The 19,621-nt window shown below is 35.4% G+C and overlaps 1 protein-coding gene across 3 annotated transcripts; it reads right to left on the reverse strand.

Annotated features, from left to right (window-relative positions):
* Positions 1-2,365: 2,365 nt before the first annotated feature.
* On the reverse strand, positions 2,366-19,375 carry LOC127857041 (uncharacterized). 3 transcript variants are annotated; one of them, XM_052393329.1, is made up of 2 exons: positions 19,224-19,375; positions 2,366-4,473 (listed from the first exon to the last, which is right to left on the reverse strand). In XM_052393329.1, the coding sequence occupies exon 2, from the start codon at positions 4,444-4,446 to the stop codon at positions 3,280-3,282; it is 1,167 nt and encodes a 388-aa protein (XP_052249289.1). In that variant the 5' UTR covers positions 4,447-4,473; positions 19,224-19,375; the 3' UTR covers positions 2,366-3,279. The 3 variants fall into 3 exon arrangements, with proteins under 3 accessions (XP_052249289.1, XP_052249288.1, XP_052249290.1); XM_052393328.1 differs by lacking the exon at positions 19,224-19,375 and adding an exon at positions 17,327-17,750; XM_052393330.1 differs by lacking the exon at positions 19,224-19,375 and adding an exon at positions 11,383-11,477.
* Positions 19,376-19,621: the final 246 nt, after the last annotated feature.

Raw genomic sequence — 19,621 nt, forward strand, 5'->3', positions numbered from 1 at the left:
GTTTGTTTTTTTGTAAAGTTCTCTATCATGTTCCCACTGAAATCACACGATTTTTCCAACTCCTTTATTCGGGTTTCAAAATTATTCATCCTTTGTTCTATTTTTGTCTATTCTTGAAACTATTCCCGATGCTGTTTGATGAATTTGGTCTAGTTGTGATATTTTTTTTGTCAACAGAGTTTAGCCTTTCCAAAATCGATTATAAGATGCCCTAACTTGGCGGCGGCGATGGCGGTGCCGGAGGTATAAACCCCTGTCCATAAAAAGTTGGCGTGTTCATGATGTATGAATATGGTATCTGCGTTAGTTGTGGGCTACTATAGAACTGACCTGCCTGGTTCGCCTGTGTTTGTCCGCTAAGATTAGTCACGGGTGAAGCTTGAGAATTTTGCGCCATTTGTTTCCCTTTGTTTTGTTTGTTCGTATTTTGTTTTGAACTTGCTTGACCGTTATCCGGCGAATCTTTGGAGGGTTTGCGTTTTCTGGTCATAGATAATCATCAAAATGTTCACTTAAAACACATTTCATTTATCATCACACGTTTTATTCCATAATTTTTTAACTTTTTCGATGTAATTTTACTCCTTTAAAATTGTAACTCGCCATGTTCACGCATGCGCAACTAATTATCTATTTGTTGAAGACCTGTAACTTAACTTACAAGATAACATTAACTCCGGTCTGAATTAAATTGAATATACTAGTAGATGATATTGTGTTTGTGTTGTGATTTCATTATAAATTGCAGCTGACATGGCTATTTTAGGAAGTCACCTGCTGAAGTTCAATCACATCTAGATAACTTATATTTATATTGTAATTCTTGGGGATTAGTGTCAAAACTTCAAAAACCAAACTAATGGTATTTCGGAAGAGGGAACTAAAAGACAAGAAAAAATGGAAATACAATCGAACTGATATTGGAAGTGGTTGATAACTTTTACTATTTAGGCACAGTTGTGAATAACAATGGAGGTTTTAAATTAAACCAAGAACATTTGCTTGGTTAAGCCCTTAAGGCTATGAATACATTATTGTTTAAATACAATAACATTGACATACAACCAAAAATACTTTGTCAGTTGTTTGACTCCTTTATGGTTTGTATATTGAATTATGTTTCAAAAGTTTGGGTTAACAGAGATAACAGATAACAGAGATAGGAAGCTCGCCAAATATCGGCAAACTCTCGCACGTCGCGGGTTTCGGCGAGATAAGCGCGCAACTGTTGGTCGGTTGCCACGGTAGTTAACACGCTTATCAATATTTCTGAAACACGCTTTTCGCTTTCCAGTTTTTGTGATTAGAATCAAATAAACTGGTATGTATTATTAAAATGAGAATGTATGCGCTATTATCACACAATTGTAATGTGCCAATTAAAATAAATCACATACCGCATTGTTGTATTTAGCGATTTTATTCGGCTCCAGTTTCAAAAAAAAATCAATGATAACCGGTATTTAAAGATGGCCTTTGAAATACGATAAATTCAGATTAAGAAGCTATCAGAATCGTACGACAAACAACTAATAATTGGTTGTTTTTATTAGATTTTTATTTTTCATTTTAATTGCAGTGTGTAAATTTGATAACTCCGAATGCCATTTACCTGTAGTATAATATGAATAAAGCTCTAAACAATCTTTTCTTCTTATGGATAGCATCTATTCTTGGTCTGCTCTTATCGACTGTTTGTGTTCATTGTTCTATTTAATTACCGCTAAATTTAATGCACGATTTTACCAATTATAACATTACCACCTAGATTATATGTATAGAAATCTTCAGACCCGTAATAATGCCCTATGTCGCTTATCTGAGACATGAAGGATAATATGTTATATGCAGCTTTAAGTTGTTTGTGTAATAACTATGTGTTTTGGTTTTTACTCTGCACGGAACATATGTTGTATAGTAAGCGACAAATACAAGTTTCTAATATATAAATTCAAAACAACAAGTTACCCATAGGATGGGGCCAGTTGACCAAAGGGGCCTGATTTTAACCATTTTGGTAGTGGACAACTTGAAAATGTCGCATCCTTAGTATTTAACACATAAAACTTGCGTTAAAAGAGAAACACACTTTGTTGTTGTTGTTTTACAATTATTATTTACATCCTCCTCCCCACAACCGCACACAACCCACCCACACATTGACTTACGGTACGATTATCACGTACAAGTCTTTCTTCGGGAACATTAATAACAATTGTTATTACTAAAGAAGGCTTTTGCTTTTTCCTTGTCCATTATATCAATAACTAGCAATACAAATGTAATTTGTATTGCCAATATACTATGACCGGCATCTTTGGGTGAAAGTTTTATTTGACAAAACAACATGCAATAAAACACTGTAAAACATTCGTGGTCTATAATTGAAGAAGATATTTGCTGGCATAAACTGAGAAAACAAATCTGATAATACACATTATACGATTGATGTATGACATTTATACGAAAACAATGGGCAAAGGAAAACCACGTTGGCAATCATGACGATGATGATATGGTAAAGAATATGGACGGAGTAATACAACCTGATGTATAAGACATTTCAAAACAAAATGGATCACATTTAAAAATAGGAAGGCCCTAACCGATATCCGTTCAATAAGATTTCAGTACATAACAACTAATAAATCAGTGTAATATATATTGCAATAAAACAGGTTAATAGCGTTTACCACAAACGTTTGCATATATTAAACAAACCAGGTTTAAACACAAAAAAACTTCATTTAGACATCGTATGTTATCTGATGTATCATGTTATGTTTGGCATTTATGTCAACCTTTAAAGAAAGAAATCAAGTGTCGAACCGCCGACAAACACACAATTCCCAATGTACAAGCTGCCATTTCAAAAGATGGGTCAGATCAAAACAGTGCTTAATATATGAAGTGTATCAAAGAGTTAACTCCTAACATCATGCAAGACTTGTACTTGTAAAGAAAAAAACGGCATTTACGATTTTTATCCAGACTACATGTTCTTGTCATTAAAAATGATCCAATATACACACAGCTTTTTATGTATTCAAAATAAAACGACGTATAATATGCAACAGGGTAGGCGTATCAAATAATATGCACTACATTTGTGGCATGCACTAATATTACACGGTCCGTGTAAGAGTCTCGTGCAATAATGAATGAATGAGATCAAAATCGCTACGATGAACAACATTTCCAACGATCTGTATAACGACAGTTTCTCCTGTTATTATGAATTGAACATTGTATTCAATTAGTCTAGTATTAATTATAAAATTAATGCCTACAATATGGAAGCAATTTGCAAAACAATTTCCTACAGTCGATTCTTAAGTCTCTCATACAAATAAAATATACCACTGGATTTGCCATATTATTTATCACAAACGACCGTAAACATATATTATACGCTATAATTCCGTGAGTTGTCATATCCTGTGTAAAAGTCGGATAATAAGTTTGGTAAATAATTATCGTCAGGTGTGGAATATATGACAAAATGAAAATTACAGTAGTCCAACAAAACATCGTTGTCAGCTCTCCAGCAGCGCGGTTTATATGACAACTTGTTGTGGATGCAACGCTTACTTTAGGCGCGTTTGCACTAGAATGTTCGCCGTCCTGTGAAATCGATGCCTTTAAAAGACTTTCTGTTTTTGACGTTACCCTGGGGAGTTGTGTAGAGTTTAATTCCAATTCGTTCGAATAAGAAGAACGCACGTTTATTGTGGCACGATTGTTTGATCGTGAAAATCTTAAATGCCACTTCAATTGTAGCCCAACTCTAATGTACAAAATCAGCATGATAATAAACGCTATAAAACAGATCGCGCACTGGAGCAGATAATACACTTTCGGCCATACTGAGTTGGTTTCTTCAAAATGGTCCTCCACAAAACACTCTATGCCTGTGATATTAAACACTCCAGTTTTCACTGTCCTCTCACCGTACACAAATAAAGCAGGGATGGCGACAACGATTGCAAATATGCACGATATCAGACACATCTTGTGCATCCGGGCCGTTTTCATTTCCACCACATGAAAACTACATATGGCGCGATGTCTTTCAGCTGCAATACACACAAATATAACCACAGAGGCCGCGACGAGAAACACATGGACAAATCGGAACGTCCTGCACGCACCAACTGATGGAAATTCGTACGGGTGATAGAGGCTCACGAGCAGAAAGGGCTTTCCTAAACAACACGCAATCAGGTCTATGAAACCGAGCCATATAATAAACACCCGTGAAATTGATTTGGGATACGGGAAATAGATACGTAAGACGGTTATGTTGCCGATAACCCCTATAACCAATAATGTCATAATAATTACAATTGCCGGAACGTGTAACGTCACTAAAGCATCGTTTAACTCCCGTAACGTGACGTTCTCATTGAAATTCTGACGCCAGCTTTTTGGAATTTGAGTGAACATCCTTTGCTTTTTCGCCGTTACCTTTTCCTGAAAATAAACAACACATCCATTGTATGACATACCTGTATATAAAAAGTAAACTATTTATGGTTTATATCTATTGTTCTAATGGAATGTCGCTAGAAAATTGGTAAATGTGTAACATCCAACATATTGCATAACAAAAGGGCCAAGATGGCCCTAGTTCGCTCACCTGAGAGAAGTCAGTTCATTCAATCTTTACCAAATGTCAAACTTTACCTAGATATTGTCCAGACAAACATTCTGGTCAAGTTTCATCATTATTGAACCAAAACTCTGGCGCATGGAGTGTTTTTGTTTTTGTAAGATTTGACCTGGTCACCAATATTTTGAGTTGACCCCCTAACCAAAAATCAAACTTTGCTTACAAAAATAAATATGACCAAGATTCATAAAATCTAAAACTAAATTGTAACCTCTAGAGTGTTTAAAAGGATTTTGTATAATATAATGAAAATTTGGACAATCTATGGGCAGTAATTATGGCATTTATTATGTGATTTTGCTCATTATCAAACTTGACTGAGATCTTTCAGCAACTTTGATTAAGAATGCTTGAGAAATGTGAATGTTTGAGTGTTTACAAACCAAATGTGGACGGACGGACGGCGGACAAAGACCAATCCTAAAACCTCACCTGAGCAATCAGGTGAGCAAAAAAGTGTGTTTCACCGATATGAGCCATTTTTCAAATTGTCCGAGAAATCAATGTATTGACTATGTTTCACGATGATTAGGCAAACAATGTGACTTCTATAGTGTTCGATCACAAGGTTTCTCTCTAGTCACATAAGGAAAACTGCCCCACCCCCCCCCCTGGCGGCCATGTTTTTTAATTGATCGGGACCATTTGCGAACTCATCTGAGACATCTAAAAAACCAATCTTTTCACCAAGTTTCATGATGATTGGGCAAACAATGTGACTTCTTAAGTGTTCACAAGCTTTTTTTTACTATATAAATATAAGAAAACTGTCCCCCCGCAGCGATGTTATTCAACTGACCGGAACCATTTTCAAACTCAACTCTTGTATCACGGAAACAAATGTTCTGACCGAATTTCATGAAAATTGGGCCAAAAATGTGACTTCTAAAGTGTTCACATGTTTTCACTATAAACATATAGAGAAAAATGCCCCGCCCACTGGCCTACATGTTTTTTCACCGATCTGGACCAACACACAATTTATTTTTGATTTCGTTGATTGTAATTCTACAGTACGATCGCGTTGAATATGACTACGGTGTACGGTTCATGATTATCGACACAAAACGGATACTTGCTAGACAACTGCAACTTAATTGATTCATTGAAACTTCAAATACAACTTCTGTTATATTAATATGATGAAATATGATGAAATCAAAATAAAATAAGGGCAAGTGTGGATAAAAGGGTTAGGGTGCGACAGGGTGCCCTTGTATAAGGCCCTAGTCTGACATAGGTCAATGTTTATAATACAAAGTTTATTTGACTGGGAGAGATATAATATCTTATCTTATCTATAACACTGTGACTGCCATAACCAACTTGAGATATATCGCCTGATAATACACATTTCAACACCTAAATAACAATAAACTACATGACGCATCTGTACGATAAAATACACAGCGCTGATAACATGTGTCAATTTGAGATTCGCCTTAGCTGGATATTTGCGAAATTTAAGAAAATAAAATAGCAATCAGTCTCTGTGAGACCTTACATATTTAATCCAGATAATTATTATTACTAAGAAATGCAAAGCTGTAAAGTATTTATAAAATCAATACTAATAAACATGATCCATGCACAAATCTCTTAAGTTATTTATAAGTTGAAACGTATTTGCCCTTTTTATTGCTGCTGTGCTGATTAGTTCTTTACGATAAGCGAAGGGTTAAAACATGTGTTTATAGTTGTTCGCGTAGCGAGCAGCTAATGTCGTTGACGAAAATTTTAATTCAGATCGCTGTTATATACGGAAAGCCTTCTACCCGCCACATCTGCCGCATCTCCCGTATCCGCGCGACAAAGAGTTGTATAATTTATGCAAGTATATTCATTCGCAAATGGTAAAATTATGTGAATAGCGTGTTAAATGGAATATTTTCGAACGGAGCTTATATAGAAAAGAATCAATAAACAACGCTTGTATTATACTTGTCGCGGAAGAGATTGTTTATGAATGATTAAAATAGTCCATTATCTTCTGCGTCTTAATGACGTAGTACAGATCATTCATAATCTGATGCTATGAATAGATTCGTGAACGCTTGTTTATATTCTCAATTTATAATATGTTGAACATGAGTTCAACAATAACTTCAGAGATACTATAGTCAACAACAAAGTGCTTCATAATCGCTAAAACCGAATATAAAAAAACAATCAAATTTAACAAAAATTATCTGTTTCTGTTTCATGCTTCTACAGCGGGGTTAAATTTGATATTTCAGGGAAACGTTCTTTTGTTCTCAACAGATAGCGGCGATCTTTTGTATTTACGGGTGCTAACAACGCAATAGTAGAAGGTTAAGCTGGTTTATATTCACAGTTCTCAATTTATAGAACGCTGAACACGAGTCAACCAATTACTACAGGTATACTATAGACAACCTCAAAAATGCTTTATAATCGCTAAAACCGAAGATTAAAAATAACTAAATTTAACACGAAATATCTGTTAAAAAGGTAGTCGGCGTCAATGCTGACTTTGAAATAAAGTTTGCAAATTACGTTTCCAAATAAATACATTGAAAACAAAAGTCTAACTATTGTTGTTTTTTTCACTTTTAAGTCGCATATTCACCGCATGAAATGTGTGTTATCATTGTCAACCACACATTAGTGTAAGTAGATAAAAATTATACTACGGGAGTGCACATCATATGTGTCCTCACATGCCTTATTATGAGTATATTTCTTCATTATCGAAACATATCGTATGTTAATATTTGATTTAAACGCAGTTTTCTTTCGACACATTTAAATCACACTTTCATAGCCGCATCATGCGAAAATGGGTCTTATGCGTTTCGGCCAACGTATCTTAAACCCAACATGTGCATTTGCGCAGTCTGGTCAGAGGCGATGCTTTCCGATATAAAATCACACAATGTGTTATGGTCTCATTATGTATCTCCTGACCAGACTGAGAGATGTGCAGGCTAAGTGGGCTATATATAAGATGGGCGCATATGGAATAAGACCCATTTTCGCATGACGAGGGTCATTAAAAATCTCATTGCGAAATGCAACTGGCACATTTTAGCTCAATGCTTTTCGATAAAAAATTTAATTCAAAATAGCAAACTTGTAAATAAGGGCAGCCTATAAAGGCGTTCAGGAACCATTTCCAGACGTGCTGACCGAGTACGGCAAATATTGCGGTTGGATAATTAAACGATTGTCCTCTTATCGTGACATTATACTATTTCGGTAATTTTGTTTTCTAATCTTGAAAGCAAAACTGTGTATATCGATAGTCAATTATATATTACCCGGACGATTTAGCGAACGAGTAATGACCCTGAACTTCTGTGTCATTTTATGTCGTTTGAACATACAGAGAGTAGTCCGGAATTCCTTACACTGAACAGTGCTACATCCTTTGCGCTGAGCACAGACACAGTGACGTAGCCATAGTTCAGAGGTTTTGTCTCGAATTAGCCTATGAACTATTCGAAAATATGCATGCATGTCTGATGCCGTTATGTAAAAGTCATTTCAGGTGAAAAGCTGGGTAAAACATCTACGCCGAAATAGCGCATTAGTGCTTCTTACCTATGTTTAGGTCAGAGTTTTTGACACCGTGTGAACTTCTAGGGTAACAAGTAATACATAAACAACAAAGTACGGGTCAACGGGGATGTCTTTATGACTACCTAATGCGTGAGTAAACAGTATTGCTCGCAGATTTATTTTTTAATTATTTTCATCAATTATCTTTTGTAAAGGGAATTTTCATCAATAAATAATATTCTTAGTGAGGTATTAGGTATTCGATATTCAAACAATATTCAATGAATATGATGGTGATTGCAAATTGTCTGTATATTAAGTTCTCATTACCATTTTCATCATACTTGCCATGCTTTCAGAACGTCCAAAAAGGGCTATGCTGTTCTTATTTTGTCTAAGTAATCTCTATGAAATAAATAGGATGATAAAAAGTGCACACAAATCTCGACCCGTGCGTAACGACACACTCTATAAATTTGAATTGCGTGTGATCATTTTAAACTTGCGATTAATTTTGAAAAATGAGTTACGTCTTAATTTTGCATTAGCGAACAACTTCAGTGCCTTCAGCGCTTTGATTGATATCAATCAATTGATGCGTACATGCTTATAAAACATAGTGGCATTTCGAATAATCCGTATCTGTGATCTACATAAAGGCAAAACAATAATGCGCTTTTCGTGTTTCTAGTAATATTAACACATTTAGAATATTGTCGCGGAATTTCAGAAAATATAAAAAGCATTTTAAGTTCTGAAATCTGGTGTGTTTATTTAGAAAATTTGCCCGGACTCCCTATGCACCTGAAAGCACCAAACTGAACCATGTCAAATAACATTTGTCTTTCGAAAAAATATTTCAACACAAGATTTAAATAAAAGTCAACGAAAAACTAAAAACTAGTGACCTGAAAGTAAATAGGGAGCATCCGCAAGTAATGATCAATGTACCTATGAAGTTTCATGATCCTAGGCGTAAGCGTTCTTGAGTTATCATCCGAAAACCATTTTTCTAAGTTGAGTCACCGTGACCTTGACCTTTGACCTAGTGACCTGATCAATAGGGGTCATCTGCGAGATATAATCAATGTACCTATGAAGTTTCATGATACTAGGCATAAGCGTTCTTGAGTTATCATGCAGAAACCATTTTACTATTTCGGGTCACCGTGACCTTGACCTTTGACCTAGTGACCTGAAAATCAATAGGGGTCATCTGCGAGCCATGATCAATGTACCTATGAAGTTTCAAAATCCTAGGCATAAGCGTTTTTGAGTTATCATCCGGAAACCATTTTACTATTTCGAGTGACCGTGACCTTGACCTTTGACCTAGTGATATGAAAATCAATATGGGTAATCTGCGAGTCAGGACCAATGTACCAATGAAGTTTCATGATCCTAGGCATAAGCGTTCTTGAGTTATCATCCGGAAACCATTTTACTATTTCGGGTCACCATGAATTTGACCTTTGACCTAGTGACCTCAAAATCAATAGGGGTAATCTGCGAGTCATGATCAATGTACCTATGAAGTTTCATGATCCTAGGCCTAAGCGTTCTTGAGTTATCATCCGGAAACCATCTGGTGGACGGACGGATATACGGACGGACGGACATTCGGACGGACCGACATGTGCAAAACAATAAACCCCCTCTTCTTCGATGGGTGGGGGCATAAAAATAACACAATATTACATGTTACAGTTGACGTTAATCGCGAAGTTTTCAAGCTCCAATCCGTGATAAAAATCGACGAGTTTCCGTGTAATGCACGTTGTGTCAAGTTTACGTCACAAAATCATCATTTTTAAGTATCAAAATGTTTGTATGCATTTTCCTTGCTGATTTCAATCGTTTTAGAATATAATTATTTATAAAATATAATTTTTCGCTATAAAAACGGCAGTTCTCCTTTAACAATTCACGGCTCTCGCAATGTGTACAATAATGCCCCGCCCCTTAGCGGCCATGTTTTTCAAGCAAACGTAACCATTTCAAACTCATCCAAGATATCATTAAGACAAATCTTCTGACCATATTTCATCAAGATTGCACCATAAATGTGGCCTCTAGAGTGTTAACAAGGTTTTACTATATATAGCCATATAAGGAAAAATGCCCCGCCTCTGGCGTCCATTTTTTTAAACCAATCGGCATCATTTTCGAGCTCGTCCAAGATATTATTGGGATGAATCTTCTGACTAAGTTTCATGAAGATTGGACAATAAGTGTGGCCTCTAGAGTGTTAACATAATTTTACTATAGCCATATAAGGAAAAATGCCCCGCCACTTGGCAGCCATGTTTTTCAATCAAAGGTTACCATGTTTGAGCTCATCCAAGATATCAGTGATCATCTGAGCAAGTTTCATGAAGATTCGAAAAATGAAATGTGACCTCTAGAGTGTAAACAAGGTTTTACTATAGCCATATAAGGAAAAATGCCCTGCCCCCTGGCGGCCATGTTTTTCAACCAACCAGCATCATTTTCGAACTCATTCAAGATATTATTATGATAAATCTTCTTACCAAGTTTTATAAAGATCAGACAATAAATGTGGCCTCTAGAGTGTTAACAAGATTTTACTATAGCCATATATAGCCATATAAGGAAAAATGCCCCGCCCCTTGGCAGCCATGTTTTTCAAGCAAACGTAACCATTTCGAACTCATCCAAGATATTTTTGAAACCAATCTTCTGACCAAATTTCATGAACATTGGACCATAAATGTAACCCCTAGAGAGTTAACAAGGCAACTGTTGACGCCGCACAACGCACAACGGACGACGGACAAAAAGCGATCACAAAAGCTCACCATGAGCACGTTGTGCTCAGGTGAGCTAAAAATGCACGAAATATACCTTGATATTTCATGTTTGTCTCTGAAAACTTGATTTGCCCTTCAAAAGAAAAGGAGTTTTGCACCAAAAATGCTCATGTTTAAAACAGTTGCGAGCATTATTTGTTTTATTAGTATCGTTAGACAAGAAAGCGACTTAATTTTAAATAATTGCTGAAATAACTATAAATATTACCTTAGCGTTTAAACTTACTTGAAAGTATATCACATTGAAAACAATTAACAGAATCCAAAAAAAGAAAGCGGTATTCTGTATTCTGTCTACACACACAAGCGTAAGTATTATGATTTAAATATTACACACATTTAATATATTCTACGTACGCATTCAAGTAATTCACTTAATCTCCAGTAATTGCGTAGATTATTGGCAAGAGAGAGTAAGATGAGCTGAAATGCACCGAGCAATCAAGAAGCTGTTGTGGAATCTCGGTGCTTGAATCTAGGACGAAAGTACAAGTGTAATAAATCGGCCGTTTTCTGTGAAAAGGGGGTTTAATGAATGTGCGTAAAGTGTCGTCCCAGATTAGCCTGTGCAGTCCGCAAAGGCTAATCAGGGAAGACACTTTCCGCTTGTATGATATGTTTCGTCTACATTGAGTATCTTCTTAGCAAAAACCAGTTTAGGCGGAAATTGTTTTCCCTGATTTGAACTTGACCTACATATCGTCTAGACACAACTTCTGACCAAATCTGGTGAAGATCACATGAAAACTATTTCAAATAGAGAGCGGACACCATGATAAATGCTTGAAATGCACTGAGTGACCTCATGACCTAGTTTTTGACCCGGCATGATCCATAATTGAGCTTGACCAAGATATTGTCTAGACACAACTTCTGACCAAGTTTGGTGATTATCGAATCAAAACTAGTTCTAGTAGAGAGCGGACACCATGCTAAATACTTGAAATGCACTAAGTGACCCAGTCAGGGTTTTTTTTTGGCCCGATTTTATAGCCAAATTCGGCTATGTTCCCAATCCCAAAAAGTATACTTTTTTCCCAAAATTTGGCGAAAAATTCCCAATTTCAAAAAAAAAAAATATTTTTTTTTTTTTTAGAAAGAAGTCTTATGTGTATTTTATCTCAATTTTAATTCAATTACATCTAACAAAGTATTAAATGAATTTTTTCTTTTAATTTGAATGATTATAAAGAGTTGAATCAAATTTAGTATTTCCCTACACAGTGGACTTTTCGTGTGGAAAAAAAGGCTAATGAATTTATTTTCCCAATTTCATGAAAATGCCGATAAAATTCCCAATTCCAAAGCCATGGGCTATCTTCCCAAAAAGTGGGAAAAAAACCTGCCAGTGACTTAGTTTTTGATCCGGCATGACCCATATTCAAACTTGACCTAGATATTGTCCAGATACAACTTGCAGTGATTTTTTTTGCCAGAAATTACAGCCGATATTCGGCTGCTTCCCAATTGCAAAAAAATGACGTTTTTTCCCAAAAATTTGATTACAATTTCCCCAAAAAAGACAAAATTTTCCCAATAAAGCCAATAAGATTACAATGTAATTTAGCAATAATTTCGAACGAGTGCCGATCAAGTTGCCGAGTCGTCGCCGAACAACAACTGACTTACGTATTTTTTGCGAATTTAGCCGAATACGTTTTTACGTTGCTATCCACATCTCTCTCTCTATTGCGGAGGATACCGACGATAGTCGATGTATCCCGATTGTAAACGCCTGTTTTTACACACGCCCAAGATGGCGGCAAGCAGACGAGAAATTTGCGATGCGCGGCGAAAATGATAAATAACATTCAAATTAACAACGGATATCATATGGTTATTACGGAATAATTTAATGCGTGTGTCAATTAACGCAAAATATAACGTTTGAGATAAAAACAACAAATATTTATTACAAATCTTCACAGTGAATGTGCATCACGGAAATCAGTGTTGGGAAATTGGAGTTAGTCTACCGTTGCTCACAAAGTTAATGCATTTAAGATGAGTATCGTTCGGAAATGGAAAGAGACAAACATGATATGATTTATATGTTAGTGGATCTGTGTAAAATCAGATTCATATGCATATTCTGCTTTATTATGTTTGTCACGCTTTACAGTTTACTGAAATAGCAATTAGCATTGAAGTGCAAGATGTTGAAAGGTAAAGAAATGACATAAATTATTTAAACTCCATATAATACATCATTAACATAGCAAGACCACTAAAGCGTTTTTTTTTATATAAATATTTGTTAATGTTTTCACCATATGATATTTAATTTAAAAGAATACTGAATTAAATTCTTACTGTTAAAGAGGTTATTATTAAATGGTATATTTAAGAATCTATATAGATTATTGCAAGTTCAATATGAATTCAGAAGGATATTAACTTAACATTGTCTTCATTGTAAGAACACATTAAATTAGTACTTTATAGTATAAAAATGCTGTCAAACATACTTTAATAATTTTAATTCTGTTCTTATAATCATATTTATAATGTTTCCCAATTTCATGGTTTATCGCGCTATTTTTCCCAATTTCATGGTTTATCGCGCTTATTTTCCCAATCCAAAAGGCACAGGCTGTAAGAAAAAAAAGCAAAAAAAATCACTGACAACGTCTGACCAAGTTTGGTGAAGATCGGATGTAAACTACTTCAATTAGAGAGCGGACACCATGCTAAATGCTTGAAGTGACCCTGTGACCTAGTTTTTGACCCGGCATGACCCATATTCGAACTTGACCTAGATATTGTCTAGATAAAACTTCTGACCACGTTTGGTGATGATCGGATGAAAACTATTTTAATTAGAGAGCGGACACTGCTATAAACGCCGCCCGCCCGCCGCCAAGATGAAACTATAATACGTACCGTTTTTTTAAACGGGCGTATACAAATCTAAATTCATTTTGTTCCTTTAACATGAATAAAACTTAGTTCGATGTTATATGCTATTGCCACTACAGATTAATAAGTTAAGCATTATTTATGTTGATGACGATGATGTATAATATAGTTCAATACCGTAATGTTATCACGGGGATATATTTAATTTAACTGTGATATATTTGGTGATGGCGTAGGCGCTCGATGTCAATGACAATGTTTTATTTATTTATTTTATTTTTTTAGTTACCCGATGTTTATTATAATGCATACACATACTAAATCAATTAAAACCTTCCGACAAAACGTTTTCTTAAAAAAAATTGTTTGAATGCATAATTAAATCGCTTATTGAAATGCGCGCGCAGGCCGGGAAAATCGCTCTTTCTCTATCTACTTTCAGTTTCAACAGAAACATCCACAGACGATGTGATAAATCCCTATAACTATTGTTTCACTCAATAAATGGGGTAATCATCAAAAGATATTGTAAATTGCATACACACGAATCATTCCTCACCAACTGTTTAACTTGATTTCATCTGCCATGGTGATTTCCAAAAAAAAAATCAGCACGTCAAAAATCAAATCTGGCGCCCATAGTGCTTAATGGCTGTTATTGTATATAAAGAGCGAGGTTCCTGCGCGCGCACATTTCAATAAGCGAGCGGGATGATAGCGATTTAATTTTGCATAATGACGCACTTCCGTTGCTTGAGAAAATGGCTAGTGATTTACCTTGTGGTCACATAACCCCAAACCGGAACTCCTGTTTGCAGGGTTACATGCAGTCAGTTTGATTCTAAGCACACATTGTTCAGTGAATGCTGCATAGGATTTGTAAAATACATTGCAAATGGAATGTTTTTGTATCAATTTGAAGGTATATTTGTAAGCAATAAGAAAAAAAGCTATTTTTGTGCTCTACTTTTTCTGTTGATGGTTCCCGGCTATGAAAGTAGGTCATACTATTTGAGCCCAAAATGGTCGCCTGCACAGCTGTCAAAACCGGTGTGTCTATTCTAAGGTGGATATTTTGAGTTACAACGTATAGAATTTAATGACATCCATTTGTTAAAAAGATTATGCATTTATCTTTACAATGATGTATGATGATATAGTGGGCCATTGCTTGATCATGGTAAAAATTGATATCGAACTTGGACTATTTTATATGTAATATAGAAGGAAATTAATTGCGCATGCGTAACCTTTAAGCACATCCGACTAAGTAAGTCGTCAGCCAGAATTTATTTTGACAATTGACCATCAAAAACATAACTGCCAGATGTCATTTTGGCCCAAATTAGCGCTGTTTGCAATTGGGCTGTTGCACTTGGGGTCATAAGGGGGGTAAATGCTGGAAAATCACAACGAACCATGTTCCGGAGACATATTCAAAGACTACTAAAACACTCGGTATTGTTTTTCAGTTACATTTTGACATTAATTTGCATCAATCTCAATAATGAACCTAATGCATGTCTTTATTTCATCTGGATTTATTATTATTGTTTACTTTTTTTGCCTTTACTGTTACTGTTAAAATGCCCGCCAATTTTGGACCCACACTGCTATATGCCTTCGCCTTCAACCCCGTCAGGCAGACCTACTCAGAATAACACTACTTTTCCTTATTTTTCCTCTTTGGAAAGCTTGCCGAGTTCAATTAAAATTAATATTCAGCTGAAAACACAAAAATGATAATAATAGTATGCTTTCTTTCCTGGAAGAATGTTGTTGTGATAGACCCTGCGTGAAAAACACCAGGAAATCTGTATTTAAGTGACCTCAATATTATGCGTAAACCTAAGTGTGCAATTGTAGGCGGTGCCGTAATGGGTCTATAGCTCTGCCTGAACTGTCGTCCAATTGGTTCACAAGTCCGGCTGAAGTGACAGGTCATCGAAAACTGTACAGCATGACTGATTCGGAGACGGCCCTCAACACTCGCCCAGTCGTGTCGCGAGGATCGGTGTCTTTGAGGGTTAGTACGCCGTTATTTTCAATTAAATCTATTGTAAAATGATTTCTTTGATATCCTGCAACACTTTTGTCACCAAAATAAGGAAAATTGTGTGTTTTACATTTACTGCAGCTCTGAAACCACATTTTGTGGCGATAACTTTGCCAGTGTGCCCGACAATTTGATGCCGGCGTGATGATTTAACCATTTGCAGCAAATAAAGCAACAAAGACTATTGAAAGCTTACTCTAATTGTATCTAACTTACATTAGTTGGCACCGTAATGGGTAAAAGTGCACACAAAACCTTTTTGTTTTCTCAGATTACACGGAATTGAGCACCCGGGCCAGACTGACACTTTTTGGAGCCTGTCCGAGACGGAACTCGAGCCGAGGAATCATAGGTCCAGGTGTGACAAAATACTTAAAGCTCATGTCTGACGATGACTTTTTTTAGTCAGGAAATCAAGTGAGTTGTTTGTCCATGCAAGCAAGCCCTTTTGTTGGGTCAAATGACATCAGAAATGCTGCTTCTACATGGATTTTCCAAAAATGTCCCTAAAAAAAGTTTGTTCGAATCCGGTTCAAAACCTGCTTTGATGCACAAATATTGGCATTAATGATTTTTTTCACTTATAAAGTCATATGTTATATCAGCTTTGCCTTTTAGAATCGAAAGTGATGCCTTGTATGGAGTCTAAGTGCTGCATGTAAGATGTTACCAAGTTTGGCTTTTCTACCTTAATTCTTGACGCGAAACGCTGTTACGCATGGCGCTTTCAATGGCAACTTTTATGAATAAATCTGTGTGTCATTGTACCTGAACTTTGTGATCTTTCTCAAAACAGATTATACCTGTGGGAAAAGTGCCTTTAATTCAAATTTGAAGGGGTTCGGTTCTCTTGTCAATATCTATGTACATAGTCGAACTATCTTTTTTTAAGAAGACGTTTTTCGGAAGGTTTTTATTAATTTAGTATGTGTATGCATTATAATAACAACGGGTAACTAAAAACAAAATAAAATTAAATTAAAATAAATCAATAAATAAAACATTGTCATTGACATTGAGCGCCTATGGGTGACGGCTAGAGACAATCCCTGGCACTTGACACAGGTTATCTCATTAATATCCGGACCATGAAATTCGCACTTTAAACAAATATAGTATTGGGGAAATTTACAAATCGCTATCATGTTTCACTAGGCTACACATTCGTCTCTCGAGGTATAATTGTTCACATGGTGAATTCATGTGTGATATGTTTGAAATGAGACACGGAGTCCTTTGTTATACTCTAATTGAGCATATGAAATATTTATATAATTGTGATTTAAGAATAATTAAAGCATAATTTAAGCAAAACAAATACAGTTACTATAAATAACATACTGCAATCTTAAGCCACAAAGCATATTTAAGAAAAAGAAAACTTACTTGGCACAGCAAAATCAACACTTGGTATGTGAACAGAAGGGTGGTTCAATACGTTCAATAATATTCACATCACACTATATCTATTGATTGAATAGTTACACAATCAAGTATAGATTACTTCCAATAACAAACGTAGGTTTAAATCTACTAGAGGCGCACGTTAACAAACGCGACCCAGTAAGTCCACACGTTTAGTTTATTGTTAAACACTGACATTGATAATATAAATTTAAACCACTTCACAAAAGATACGTCCACATTTAATCGGTGTAAGGTAGTCATTTATGTTTTATAAATAGGTAACATTTCAAAGCATAATGAGATACAGCAGTTCGAAAGCAGGAGAAACATGTATGTGACAGCGTAATAGCATTACAGTGTTAACACGACTGAGTGAACGGTTATAAGAAAGCGTCGCTTAACTCGTGACTCTGCGGTCATGTACAACTAGTGTCTTTTCGTGAAATAGGGGAGGTCACTTTAGCGCAAAGTTGGAAACCAGTCAAAAGTTAGTTTCCTAGTACTTACAATACACACAATATCCAGTTTATTATTTACCGTTCCTTTTTAAACATTGGACAATAAACCTATTGTTTATTTCGATAAAAGCTTTATCAATATAAAATTGTTGTTGCCATATTTCTATAATCATCATCATACGACTTTATATATACACACGAAATAAAAAAGAAAGAGACTCGAGATGTCTGTATCTTTACTTCTTTAAGCAAGAATGTGTAAATTTGCCAAGTTATTCCTAACATCCATGCGCAGACAGATATCTATAAATATTGGCCGACGTTATAGCAACATATTAAACATAAAAGCACATGTCTTGGCAAGAACATTTCCACATTACAGATTATTTTAATGCAAAATCGTAGTAAATTATACAGACGTTCATATTTGAAAATTAATAAAACATGTATATATATTGCATCACACCATAAGGCTATATATTGTTTTCATAACGTTAGTATTTAAAAGCCTTCTTTAGTCGAAGCAGTCCGCACAGGCTTATCCTTGACGACACTTAAAGCACATGCACTTAACCCCATTTTCACTGAGCACGGCTCAAATGTTTAATGATATCTTCGTAATGACGTAATCTAATATACAATGTATTGTCTATCTAACTTTTTATGGAAAACATATTCAGAAATTAAAGAAGAGATGTATAAATAAATAAATGATTCGTTTGGATTAAAACGTTGTTTATCTATTTATTCTGTTGTTGTTTTTTTTTCCTCTAAGTTGTCTTTTTGGCTGTTTTAGTCCTGTTTATTGTGAACCAAAGCTAAGATCGCTAGAAACACACAACAATATCGTTGAGTGCGACTTATTAAACCTTATTAAACTAATTAATAATTTAAATCAAATTTTAATGACAACATATGTCTGGTTTCCACGATCGATGGTTCTATTTTCTTATAAATTTGTTAATTGGTCTTTCAGATATTGAACTATTTGTACAAAAATGTGACTGGCGTAGAGAAAGGTCAAACGTATGTGTCAAGATGTGCATTTCTTTTATCTGTGAGCGTTAATGAATGGAAGGTTGTTCATCTATTATTGCGTATTCACAATGTTATTGAATATTCATATTGTCATATTTGACGACTAAACTTGGTGTAATCGTTTTTTTCAATGTCCCAAGAGTCGTTACAGTCTCAAAACTGCACATCGTCCATTCGCCATTAATATCAGTACGGAATTGGCAATACCACCATTTTGCCTCAAAAAGTATTTGCTAAAAACTAAGCCGTATGCATTTTAACTGAAGCTATGTGTTATTTATCCTGAAATAACACTTCTTCTGGTAAGTTCTATAGAGTGCTTAACCAAAAAGTTAATCACTAACAGCATCTTGAAAAAGCGGAGAATGTTTACAACTTACCCTGCTGAGATTAAATTTCCTTTTTTCGGATTAGCCCAAATATACAGGTATCAGAATCACCGGAACGTTATCATTCAAGAAATGCTTTATTACCTGACCAGCTGTCATAATACTAATAACAATCATACGACTGTGCGTCACTGACAGGCGGGATCGGAAGATGGCTGACAGAGAACAGAATGATGGTGATCACTATTATCTATTGCTTTCAAACCACTCTTCTAGCTCCATATCGATCGGTCTTCTGGATTGCATGTTCTTTATTTTCATAAGCGTAAGTGGTCCATTGCGAAACGAGAGCTTATTTAACAGTAAACAAAGATAAAAGATTTATGCAGTCTGAGCCTATAAGCAAACATGTCAATGTTTTGCTTCAACAAAAACTGCAAGGCTTTCTG

Source organism: Dreissena polymorpha, chromosome 14 (assembly GCF_020536995.1).
Source record: "Dreissena polymorpha isolate Duluth1 chromosome 14, UMN_Dpol_1.0, whole genome shotgun sequence".
Taxonomy (NCBI): domain Eukaryota; kingdom Metazoa; phylum Mollusca; class Bivalvia; order Myida; family Dreissenidae; genus Dreissena; species Dreissena polymorpha.